Raw genomic sequence first — 12,610 nt, 5'->3', positions numbered from 1 at the left:
TGCCGTCAGCAAAACTTACTCGTTTTGTCTACAATACGAGGTGTATACAGGTAGGTTACAGCAGACATAAACTAAATGTGTGTGTGAGTTTATAATACATTGGTATTATAAGCTCCAAGCAGGTCACATAAGTGCACCGACCCCTGCGGCCGCGTTGAGGTCACCGTTGCTACGCTGCGGTGTTGGTAGCGCTGTGGCTGGGGAGGTGGAGCCGGAGCCTGTTGGGACGGACGGTGGCAGACAGAGGACACAGCTGTCACATGCTGGATGAACGCTATCCTCGAGGCTGAACTAAGGCATGAAGCATTGAGCAGAGGAAAATATACCGTCGAATGGAAATCCTTTTCGTTTTTAAGAGAAACTGTCGTTTAGTTTAATAGGTCGTTTCGAATTTAGGTTGCTTTAAAAGTTGTGGTCCGCATTCAAACAAGCACGCTGCGCAATTTGGGTAACGTTGCCGGAGAGACCGTACTTAAACAGAGAGAGCGACGACGGCTCACTCCAAGTGGGCATATCTTTTTTTTTTTAAAGAGTTTAAGCCTTCGTAGGAGAATACACCCAACAAGGCAAATACATCTCCTGGGGCTGAGGAGGACATTAGAAGCAGAGGATCTCAGCAGCATGGTGAGTTTCAAGGCCTTGCAAGGCGCACGCTAGCTAACCAACACGCGACAACCTGTTTGCGTCCCGTTAGTCTCGTGCTGTCTGAAGCTACTACGCCGAAATGCTTAAATTGCATGTGTTTGGTAGCGTCAATGCTTCACGACGTCTATTTACACGACCAGCTAATTGAGTGTTCCTTTCAACCTATCGAACAAATTTGCTTAGGTAAGGAGTTTAAAGAGGGCGGTTATAACTGGTCTGCTAGTAAACTTAAGCTAGTAAGCTAAATGCAGGTATTTGTGGTGTCGCTAGTCAAAACATGGCATACGGCAGAGAACCAATGAGCTCAACATGTCCTTAAAGAACATGCAGAGTTGGGGAACGCGGCGACATTTCGCCATGTATTAAATTGCGTGAAACGTTATTATTTAAACCCCTTCCGTTGCATATGTAGCAACTACTACACGTGTTTTAAGTGTTAGAGCTAAATGGCTATTATCAAAGAGTTCTGCGATAAAGGTCATGGCAATGCGCCGCGGAAGCGTCAGCTTTGAAGGGATATCAATGTGGGGATACTTTTGTTACCAATTGACCACAAACCCCCTGTATACATGATTTGTTCTACCTAAACTTGCTTTAAGAGAAAAAGTAGGCATTTAAGTCGCATGGGCACGTCGACACCATGTGCTCTCCTTTCCGACCCCCAAAGTAAAGCTAGCCTACTTAAATGTAACCCCAGAGCTGCTGAATTGTAACCATCTTTTTATATAGCTGATCGATTAGACGTTAAAGGTTGTTCCTAGTGTTAAGCATCAATGTCTAAAGCACACTCCAAGGTATTGCTATGAATGACAGGTCAAAATGTCTTGTTCAAGCCACTCTTGAGCCATGAGCTCACTGGCGGATTTGCGCCATGTTTGGTTCCATGTGACCGTTTGAGAGGCGGGGTAGAGTGATAAGAAAGCCAATGAAAACTCGGATTGTTTATCCGTGTGTGAGAGACCAAGAGTCAAGGCCTTAAAAAGACAGTAAACTGGATTACATGTTCTCTGCCAAAGTGGCTTCATTCATTGGATTGGCTGTGATACATTACAGCAAAGAGAGTCTGTGTTGAATATTTCTGTGCAGATAAACACACCACCACAGGCAGAAGGGATCATTGAGAGGGATTATTTTGGTTTCACTCTTAAAATGTTGCATAGTGTTCCTTTTTAAGCAGATTGTCCTGTTTGAAAGCTGGAATTGCACATGAATTGTGTTTCACTAGAGGCTTGTGTATTTCATTGTGTGTTCTATGTATTATGAAATATTTTTCCTAGTAGTAATTTATACGTTACACACCACTTGGTAAATGGAAATTCACAATCTACAATTCCACCACTAGTGTCCAGTTTTGAACACCAATTTCTTCTGATATCACAGATGTTAGAATATGTTACATGGCAGGCAACTCCATACATATCTTAAAACACATGTTTATAGACTTGCTTTTACGTGATGCCGTCTTTTTATTCTTTTTATTCTCTTCCTCAATGTCTTTTTACCCTAGCACCTATTGATCTTGTTTGGTTTATTGTGTGTATGAGTATGTGTATCTATCTAATTGTACATGTGTTTTTTGATTAGTATGTATTGATTTGCACTTGCCCCTATGTATTGTATGTAAAAGCACTTTGTAAACCATTGTTTTTAAAGGTGCTATATAAATAAATATGTTATTTTATTATTATTATTATTATTATTATTATTATTATTATTATTATTATTATTATTATTATTATTATTATTATTATTATCTGGGTATACCATGTATATCTCAGTTTCAGAACAAGATTCAAAACCCTGTTTTTTTGCTCCAACTGAACTATTGTGTTGTGTTTCCTATTACATAATGATGTAAGGTGTATGTCCTCAAAACTATTGTCTGTAACTTTGAGTGTGTGTTTCTGTTCTTATCTTATCGCGCAGGTTACCACAAAGGGAGCAGAGCTGAACCCCAATGCTAAAGTGTGGCAGGAAATCCCTGCCCACCAGAATGACCTCCCAGAGGGGACAGAGGAGTCTCCTTGGCTGATGACCTACCCTTCTTCTGCTGAGATGACAGACGGTATGAGCCTATTATATTCACTTCTGTGTGCATGAATTGTTTCCTGTGGAACATCTCTAAAGTATGTATGAAAAATTCTGTATGATTTCTTGATCATCATTTTTAATAATTGAACCATTATATTTAATGTATTTCTCGATTTAAAACATAAAAATAAAGTAGCATTGAAAATACAATATAATAAACCTTGTACACTAGCCGGCTGTTTTCAAGATAACCTTTGAAAATAAATGAATGTTATCTCTAACGTTCAAAGACAGTAACAGGGTGGCACTTATTTAAACTTAATGAAACGTTTCTGGGCCATGACGCTCATGCATTCATTTGTTCACGGTTGTGTTGCCGTGACGACTTTAACTCTACAAGTTTTGCTCAGCACTTTTCTCTGTTCAACGTCCCTGTAGCTGAGTCCTAGAGATCTCCATAGAGAAGACGCTGCGTTTATTTTCGCCACATTTTAGCGTCTGCTTGCTCGTCATGCTCCTGCTCGTCAGCTTCCATGTTTGACCCCACCATGTGCACGCCGAATTCACACGCACCGGGCAAACACACACACACACACACACACCAGCTGATGGGATGATAAGACGATAGGTTGTAACGACACACGGAGAGGGAGCCTGACAGTGTAGCTCATCCGCGTGCAAATGATTATTACGGAAACAATTAAAATATTATATATTTATTTAAAAAAATTAAATAATTGGGGCTGCTGTTGGGCTGGCGGGGGGTGCCGCGTGCCTGGGACTAGTGACATGTATAGACTAGGGCTGTCAAAACGATTAAAATTTTTAATCAGATTAATCACAGGATTCTGTGGATTAATCACGATTAATTTTACCATTCGAAATATGCCCGAAAAATTCGAATTTTCTCTGTATATTGTTGTATGAATGGAAAGATAAAGGACAGAAGGTGGATATGTACATTTAAAATTAGTATGTTTATTAATTGAAAATCCAAATTATGGTTTTAATACTGAAAGTAAATTTAAATCAAACTAAAATATATAGGCCTACCTACCAAACCATAATTCAATTGGTCTGTCTCTTTACTATGTCTTCGGGCAAATATAGGATAGGCTATAGAATGGCATTTATTTGGTGAATCTATAGGTTGTGCATTCTTGAATACAACTTGATTACAGTCCGCGGTGTGTGTGTGCGCGCGCGCGTGGGTGCGTTTGTACGCGCGACCGCTTCCTAGGGGACTGTTCATGTGTGCCATGAAGCCGACGTTATGTTGATGTCTGATCACACACACCTCTGAAAACTGCAGACGTTTGTGTCCTCGCGGGTTCTGAACAGAGCGGACAATGTTTCTCCTCCTGTTGCTCCCGACATCAACTGTCACCCGTGGCAGTTGATTTTCTATACTATCTATGCCCCCGACACAGACGTGACCGTTAGCAGTTTAAAACCTTAAAACACGGCATGGGCTAACGTGCTGCTATGTTTGGCTGCGCGCAGCTACTGATCCTGGGTCATCCACAACATTTGAGTGACTGAAGTGCAGAGCCGGTGGGATGCACGGTGCGGATCATTCTTCACATGCGTTAAATGCATTTAAAAAATTAACGCCGATAATTCCAGAAATTAATCACCCTGCGTTAACGCGTTAATTTTGACATCCCTAGTATAGACACATCTATAGTATTTATTGAATGTTATATTCAAGAAAGTTATATACATGAGGAAATAGTTTTTATTGTTGTTCTCAGGGTTACTTTGCAAAGACAAAGAATGAAAAAGCCTGTTTAGAGCACGATATGATGTTTAAACACAACAGTTATTTCACAACCGTTTTTTTTTCTGCTTGCCTCCTCCATTCAAGGTAACTCAGAAGTTCCCTCTTTAGGGGGAGAAGGACTTGAGACTGAATATCCTGAAGGCCATACTGACAATGCCCCTGTACCCACAGAGGACCAACCTGACCTGGGCTATTTAGTCTTTGACCCACAAAGTGAACCCGCTATGTGTGCTGATGTGTCTAAGGAACAACCCATATCTGAGGAGAGCTTAAAAGAGTCATTGAAGAAGCAGCTTGAGTTCTGCTTTTCTAGGTGAGTGTTGTAACATTGCAACTGTTTCTAGCTTTTGATTCCTGATCTTGCAGGGTTTCGTTATTTTTATCTACTTCCCTCAGCTGGATATCAGTACACTCTTACAATTATTGAAGCAATATACTATTTGATATGGTGGAAGGACTTTGAGCTTAATGATAAAAGGTCTTAAAGCATGAATTGTAAGATAGACGGAATAATTTGTGGTTGAGTCTTCAAATCATCATTATTTTCTTGTGGTATACTTTGTATAAACGGTATGAATTTGCTTGTTGAATCCCATGTTGTTTTGGTATGTTTTGCAGAGAGAACCTATCTAAGGACCTGTACCTGATATCCCAGATGGACAGTGATCAGTTTGTTCCTATCTGGACCATTGCTTCCATGGAGGGCATCAAAGCACTCACCACTGACTTGGACCTCATTCTGGATGTCCTGCGAGGTACCAGTGTGCTGCTGTTCTGCCTTTATTTGCAAAAATTGTTTGCTGATTCCCTGACACTTAAGTTTGCAGATATACTCCTTACACAACACATGTAGAATCTAAATAAAATGTAATAACAAACAAAGGTGGGTTGGGGTTAAAAGTGTTATATCTTGAGTAAAGGGTCTATTACAGTTGTTTTAATTATGGAGGTTCCCTTTCCAAGTTTAAATAAGTTACCACCTTAACTAAATCATTTAGTGTTTCAATTTCAAACTGTTCACAACAGAAGAGATGGTGTCAGGAACCCACCACAGTCAGTGGAAACTATCTCCAACAGCATATCATGTAGGTGTGTGATGGGGTTCTCAAGTTACTTCCGGATGGTGAAAACGCCTTTATTTTAGTCTGTGTCTTCTGTTACAGCCTCACCCATGGTGCAAGTCGATGACACTGGAGAGAAGGTTCGGCCAAACCATAGTCGTTCCATCCTTATTCTGAGGGAGGTGCCAGAGTCTACGCCCATTCAGGTAAAGCGCGTTCCACACCTCACACTAAGTACAATCCTCCACAACACCACACCCATCTCACAGAACAGTAAATCCTTCAAACAAGCTGCTGCTGCTACACGCCTGTGCTTGCAATACCCTGTTATCAGACAAAGCTGCTGACAAGAAGTTGGCCATTGACATGTAGTCTATGCCTCAGATTTTTTTCCATGTTGTAACTTTGTTGATGTGGATATGTCATGGCTCTTTGACAGCTCACTGTATGAGTTTAATGTTGGAGGCAGAAATGTGTAATATGAGCCTTCATCTCTTTCACAGGAAGTCGAGGCTCTGTTTAAGAGTGAAAACTGTCCAAAAGTACTGAGTGCCGAGTTTGCACACAACAGCAACTGGTACATAACATTCCAGTCGGATATGGACGCACTACAGGTACATCTCCATGTTAATCACCACAGGGCTTGTTTTTGTCTTAGTCAGAATACAGTTAAATGTTTGGTTGGATGCTTGTTTCATATCGGTATGCCACGTATCATTTATTTAACAGCAAACATTCATAAAATGGATGTCATTTTTTTGAAGGTGACAGCGGGTGCAAGATTTTGATATGATCATTCTTGGTAGCCTGTTTTAACTTATTGTGTGAGTTATAACTGCAACTTTATCGTTATAAAACTTAACAGTTCACTGAGCATTACATTAGGGCTCTAGGTAAATGGAGGCGTCATTTTGTCTTATAGATTTAAAGAGAACGACTCCTATTTAACAGTATTTTGAACACATTTATTTTTTCGGTTCTATTTACCTTTGGTTGTTTTTGTCCTCAGGCTCACAAATACCTAAGAGAAGAAGTGAAAATGTTCCAGGGAAAACCAATCATGGTGAGTTCTGGTACTGGAATGCATAAATGACTTTGGTCAGTATGCTACTGAGTGAAGTTTTTTTTATTATCTTGGGCTGGATTAATGCTTCTTATTGTCTCATAATGTAGTCAAAAAACCAGCAGGCCTTTTTGCTACACAATACTAGATGTGTTGTCAGCGGTCACTTCACTACTCTCTAGGCCAGGCTGTTTGGCTAAGCTGTGGCCTCAGGAGCGACCTTGGGATTTATTTCTACAGAGATTTGATAAGGGAGGTGGTGTTTTTTTCTCCAGAACTGTTGTACAGCCATATCTCCAGACAGTGTTGATTGCCCTCTTATCACACTGACATTTACCTTTTGCATTGCAGGTATTTAATATCCTTCCCCAGCTGACTGTGATTTGACCTCATGTGCCTATTTTTACCCGATCAAACAAAATGAGCATGTGATGTATTTTTTTAATTTTGTATCTCTTGTCAAAGCCCCAGTGATGATCAGTATCGCGCTTGGAAGGACCCATAATGCACTGTAGCTGGCTGGGTGGAACCTCTCATCTTTAGCCCTTTATCCGTCTACTGTATCTCTGCTTCTACGCTCTCCCTCTACTCTCCCTCACCCTCCTCTGTTCTCCCTCATCCTCCCTCTCCTCTCCCTCTCTCCTCTTTTCCCCTAGTCACTGCGGTGTTTTATGGCCTAATGACCTTATATGATCTGAGGGGACTTAAGATGACTGACAGAGCTACAATGTGTTCATAGGTGGAGGCATCACATCGTCACTCCTAGCAAACAAACCTGACTTTTTCTTTTGTCCTTTTCTTTCCCTCCCCTTCAGGCTCGCATTAAGGCCATTAACACATTCTTTGGTAAGAATGCCTTCCGCAGTGTGGACGCCAGTGTGTACAGTCAGCACACCCAGCCACAGGCTCCTTACGGCTCCCCGGTCTACATGCAGCAGGTTTACAGCCCTCAGCAGCAGTACCCCGTGTACCCTGTGGTGTCTCCATCCTGGAGCCCTTCAGTCGTGCCTTACTTTGAAACCCCACTGGTGAGAACCTGAAATAACGTATTCCGAATGTCCTATGAAAAACAAGAAACGTGTACCTATGTTGGTGTTGTCCAGAAGCGTCAACATTTAGGTTTAACACTGTCAGAATGGAAGTGTGTAAAGGTGGTCATAGCAGTTTATGTTCTTGGCTTCAGTCCATATACAGATGTATTGATATTATCAGAGCAGTATTATTCATGATAGCGGTATTTTATGCTAATTTTTCCCCCCGCTGCTGTTGTGCTATGCAGGCTCCTTTCCCACACGGTGGATTCATGAATGGTTACAGCAACCCTGGGAGCTACAAAGCAAACTCAAACCCCATGAACACCCATCGACCCATGAGCAGGAACCGGTAAGAGCAACGACGACACAACTCTCATTCAATACAATGTCCTCTTCCTCTCAAACATCTCTTCCTTAATTACATGACGCATAATAACATTTACTCTGAGGTATCGCATTATGTATTTCCACAACAGAGCTGACAATCAGTACTAAGAAATGTGTGTACATTTGTGTATGTCCAGAAACTATGTTAAGGGTCACCCTGGACTTGGAGACATGGCGGCGTCTTCTTCTTCTTCTTCTTTGACGGTGATGGATGGCCTGTCTGGTCCCTTGAGTCCACAGCCTGTCCAGACATCAGGCTCTCTGTCCTCCTTCAGCTTTAAAGACACGTCTCCTCAGGCCACCATGCCCACTGGATATTTAAATGGGGCTGGACGGGGCCGGTGAGTGAATATTATCCTGCTTATCAACACTATGAGATGATTTACATCCAAAATATCACATGCGTATACACTGTACATTGAAGGGTTGCATTGTCCTGGAACTTTCTGTTCCCCTCTCCAACTCGGTTGTATTGTCTTTACTTTACACAGAAACTACAGATATCAAACTTGGTTTTGGCGATCGGCTTCAGAAAAATGCAATTCATGGCATTTTTTGTGTTATTTATTTATTAATTATTTTTTATTTTTTTACTAATTTAATTGTTCTTTCTTCATTGTAGGAGAGGTAGCTACAGAGGCATGCGGAGGAAGAGGGAAGATGAACATACCATGGTGAGCACTTTACCTTTTTAACCTTTTAATGTGTATAAACGGCCCCGGAAAAAAAATTAAGAGATAAATCTTTATCTCTACATTACTTATTGAAAATGCTCTAAATGACAATATTTTTATTGTGAATTTGGTAGAAATGTTTTCATTAGTTTATATTATAAAATGTAATTGTTAATTTTACTCAAACATATGCCTCTAAAGAGTAAAACAAGTGACACTGAACATTTGGAGTGGAATCTTAATTTTTTTCTGGAGCTGTATATAAATAAAGTGGGTTTTGTGCTTTTGAAACCCCGTGTGGACCAAGAAGGTCCTCATCAGAAAGTTGTCTTGTTAGTGTAACATTTTCTCCCAAGCTTTCTTTTCTTACGTTTGACTTCTACTAAAATTACAGCGGCCTGTCCCTGTGATGGATGCCAAGGTAGCACCTGCGCCAAAGTTTGACCTGGCCGCTTCCAACTTTCCTCCATTGCCCGGGGCTGTGGTCAGTCTGCAGGGAGAAACCGTGCCAGAGATGCGCCTTTCTGATGTTGTGCGTGGCCTAAAAGTGACCAACAAGGTGGGTATATCTTGGCCTCTTTGATGCCTTCTGCTCTGGACACTAACTTAAGTTACAGTTGTACAAATGCACTTTATTCTAATTAGTTTTAATCTTTTCAGTCCGTCAGCCAAGAGGTTAAGGAGACCCGACACCCAATCGTCACAGAAGATTCTGTGAGCAAACCTGATTGTGTGACCCCTGTTCCCGAGCCTGCTCCTGTGACAACGCACACAGAGGCACAACCAGTCTCAAGGTAAAGTTGACTTCAAACAAACTAAGTCTGTCTGAATAAGAAGCGCACATACAGGGAAAAAGACTCATCTTTTCTTTTTTTCATTATGTCGATGCAGTGTCTCTCCTACTGTAAAGGAAGAGGATAAAGCTGATCCTCCTATACCAGAGGAAAACATCTCCACCCCCCCCTCCACGCACGCTGACTCCCCAACAGAGTCTAACCATGCTCCCTCCGTCTGCAGCCAGTCTGTTCCTACAGAAGCACCTTCCCCATCTCCCCCAACTCCAACATCAGAGTTGGTAAGGCCTTCTTTCTTACACACTTGTTCATTACCTCCACATTGGGCTCATAGCAACATCAGTTGATAGATCCCAGATGGTTCACATCTTTGTAGCAAATAACATGGAAACACATCACTACAAAACTATCACTTGTTTGACACTTATATATTTGACCAAATATCTAAGTATCAAGGATGCCCTGCATACAAACATCTAAAGTAACTTCTAACACTACAGCATCCACTTCTCTTATTGATCTTTATAGTCCGTGTGTTTAATGTCAGAGTTTTTGTTGCATGGTATTTTAAATATTTTGGATGGATACATTTTCATCCAATATCGTCTAACCAGGCGTCGAGAAAACTCAGCTATGCAGAGGTGCTCCAGAAGCTCGCCAAGGAGCCTCCACCAGCACAGACGCCCTCTCCCTCCCCTCCTGTCTCAGCCGGCCAGCCACTGCAAGAGCTCAAGGTCAACAGGGTTGAGGAAACTCGCTCCACATCCAGGCGCACTACAGACAAACCAGAGAAAACCCGGGACAGCCGCCCTCCCCGCCAGCCATTACGCTCCTTCACTGGGGCCAATGGCCAGGCTAGAGGTGCAGGTGCAGGGCTGAAGCTTCGCGAGCATCAGAGAGACTTTAATCGTGGCAAACAGTTTTCCCCCCACCGGGGACCCAGACGCAGTGGCAAAGAACAGAACATCCCCCCCCCAAGGTTACCAAAATAACTCAAGAAGAGGAAACCTTTACAACATGAACTGAAACAAAACCCTATATATGTAAATATATAATATATGTAAATAGACAGATGAATATATTTCATTTGACAGACTTGTCACATAATCTCTTTGAATTTGTTGCAGACCTGAAATTATTCGGAATCACTAAGTTGATGTCCTTTTTAGGAGAATGCATATAGTCTGCTGACAGAACTGCAGAATTCTAGGGTGACAAACCCCTTTATCAAACGATACCTTCGTAGACGGGCCTAATCTGTAGCATTTGTATTTGTTGAAAAGGGAGAAAGAGGGATCTTGTTACTTTTAAATATAAGGTTTTCCAACATTTAGCCAGAAATGTCAACATCCAAAATGACAGCAAGGCTCATTTGATTTTATTTTATTTTTTTGTGTTTATTCATTTGTTTGGCATATAAATAAATGATGTATGATTATTTATGAAATGGAAGATGTGGAAGCCATGGCAGTATAATAGTAACAGTGGGGTGGGTAAATACAGAAAGGTCGAATCTAAATGATGAGTAGCAATGTTTGAAGACATTTTCCTTTGCAAATGAGTGCATCTTGTAAAAAATTATAGAGCATGACTACCAATGAGAATAGTAGTAGTCAGCCAAATAACCTACAGTTGTTTAGGGGTATTAGATATAAGCAGGAGCGTGAAGTGTCCCAGTGTTAAATCAGTAATGTTGCCATGGCTAGTTACAAGTAGTAGGTAAAATTCATATGGTCACTCACTAATCATGGTGACATAAGATGTGTATAATTCTGTAGAACAAGTTAGTTATCTTTCATTGATGACTAGCATCTGCATGTGAAATGCTGAAACGTAAGCTGGTCCGAGGGACCTCAGGAGCAACATTTAGATTTAACTGGTGGTCAGTGTTTCAAATTGATCTTATGACATTGATTGTCGGCTTCGTCAACTTTGAATACCTAAGGCTTTGCTTTTAGATTAATGTAGTTTTTTTTGTTCTGTCATAATGCCACTTTTGAACTTGATTTTGTAAATCTCTGTGGTAGTTTCTTTAAGTTTATATACACAGATTTATTTTTCATCTGGGTTAATGTACTTTTTTTTTGCTGCTGTGGACAAGTTTAATTTTTCTATCGATTTAAATGTTGCTTTTCATGCTTTTCAATATGTCTGTAGTATGTGTGAATTGGCGGTGTAGATTGATCAAAGAAAAGATGCTACACCTACAGTTACAAGTGTGTACCTTGGGGTGTAAATTGAAATGCGCTCGTCAAGGCTTTAATCTTTACTAAAGTTATGAATAGGAGAGGTGTTTTCATTTCATCCGAATAGTCTGTGTCTTTGCAAGTGGAAATTAACATACAATAAATAAAGATATACAATTACTGATGTGCAGGATAGGGGGGATCAAACATGTCGCCTTATGTAAGTGTTTTTTAATCCTCCACTTGTAGGAACTTAACTGCAGTGTACAGTATTTTGTGTCTTGTAATCAGTAGTTGAGTTGTGTCCTATGCGTGTGTGTGTGTGTGTATATACATATATATATACACATATATGTGTGTGTATATATATATATATATATATATGTGTATATATGTATGTTTAGATTTGTGTGCAGAAGAGGATAGCTTCAGACTACAAAAGCTGTTATCTCAAACCCAACCTCCGGTGCCTTTAAACAGTGTTTAATTTCAGTACGAAGAGTGCAAGAATTTAGAGCACATTCATTTGTCGCACTGAACAAGGCTGAAAAGTTGGTTATCAAAATGTAACATTGTTGTTTTCTGAAGTGCAGATGTAGTGCTGGGGCTAGTTGGAGTGGAGCTCTTAATGTGTGTACATGTGTGTCTGCATGCTTGTTTGTCCATTACATGTGTATAATACAGTTTATTTTATTAACTTAGTCAATGCAATTTCAGTCTTATATCCGAATCCTGCTTATTAACTTTCTCAATCAAACTTGGAATTGCAATTTTTCAGCCAAGAACACACTGGTTTATTGAGTGACTATTTTGTTGCGAAGTCCGATGAATGAAAATAAAAGATTTATTTTTAAATACTGGTCTCTAACACTTTGTGTATGTTTGCATTACATAATTGTAATACATCATGTTTTACAATACATCTAGTGCACGGTTTCACACACAGCAGATG

General features: G+C 40.6%; 1 protein-coding gene across 1 annotated transcript; it reads left to right on the top strand.

The window, feature by feature from the left end:
• The first annotated feature begins 244 nt into the window (after positions 1–244).
• Positions 245–12,503, top strand: LOC307249029 (la-related protein 4-like). The gene is made up of 15 exons (XM_080025626.1): positions 245–624; positions 2,572–2,710; positions 4,544–4,772; positions 5,078–5,214; positions 5,623–5,726; positions 6,024–6,134; positions 6,530–6,583; positions 7,399–7,611; positions 7,863–7,966; positions 8,142–8,345; positions 8,627–8,678; positions 9,073–9,237; positions 9,339–9,472; positions 9,570–9,753; positions 10,087–12,503. Exons 1-15 carry the CDS (start codon positions 622–624, stop codon positions 10,462–10,464), a joined length of 2,211 nt encoding a protein of 736 aa, XP_079881752.1. The 5' UTR covers positions 245–621; the 3' UTR covers positions 10,465–12,503.
• Positions 12,504–12,610: the final 107 nt, after the last annotated feature.

This window comes from Ammodytes marinus (assembly GCF_949987685.1).
Source record: "Ammodytes marinus genome assembly, chromosome: 4".
Taxonomy (NCBI): Eukaryota; Metazoa; Chordata; class Actinopteri; order Uranoscopiformes; family Ammodytidae; genus Ammodytes; species Ammodytes marinus.
This window is presented reverse-complemented; position numbering and strand designations above follow the sequence as displayed.

Excerpts from the sequence above, each read along its gene's own strand:
- LOC307249029 (XM_080025626.1), top strand. Across the intron at positions 7,967-8,141 it reads CGACCCATGAGCAGGAACCG|AAACTATGTTAAGGGTCACC; the intron begins GTAAGAGCAACG and ends GTGTATGTCCAG. Across the intron at positions 9,473-9,569 it reads GAGGCACAACCAGTCTCAAG|TGTCTCTCCTACTGTAAAGG; the intron begins GTAAAGTTGACT and ends ATGTCGATGCAG.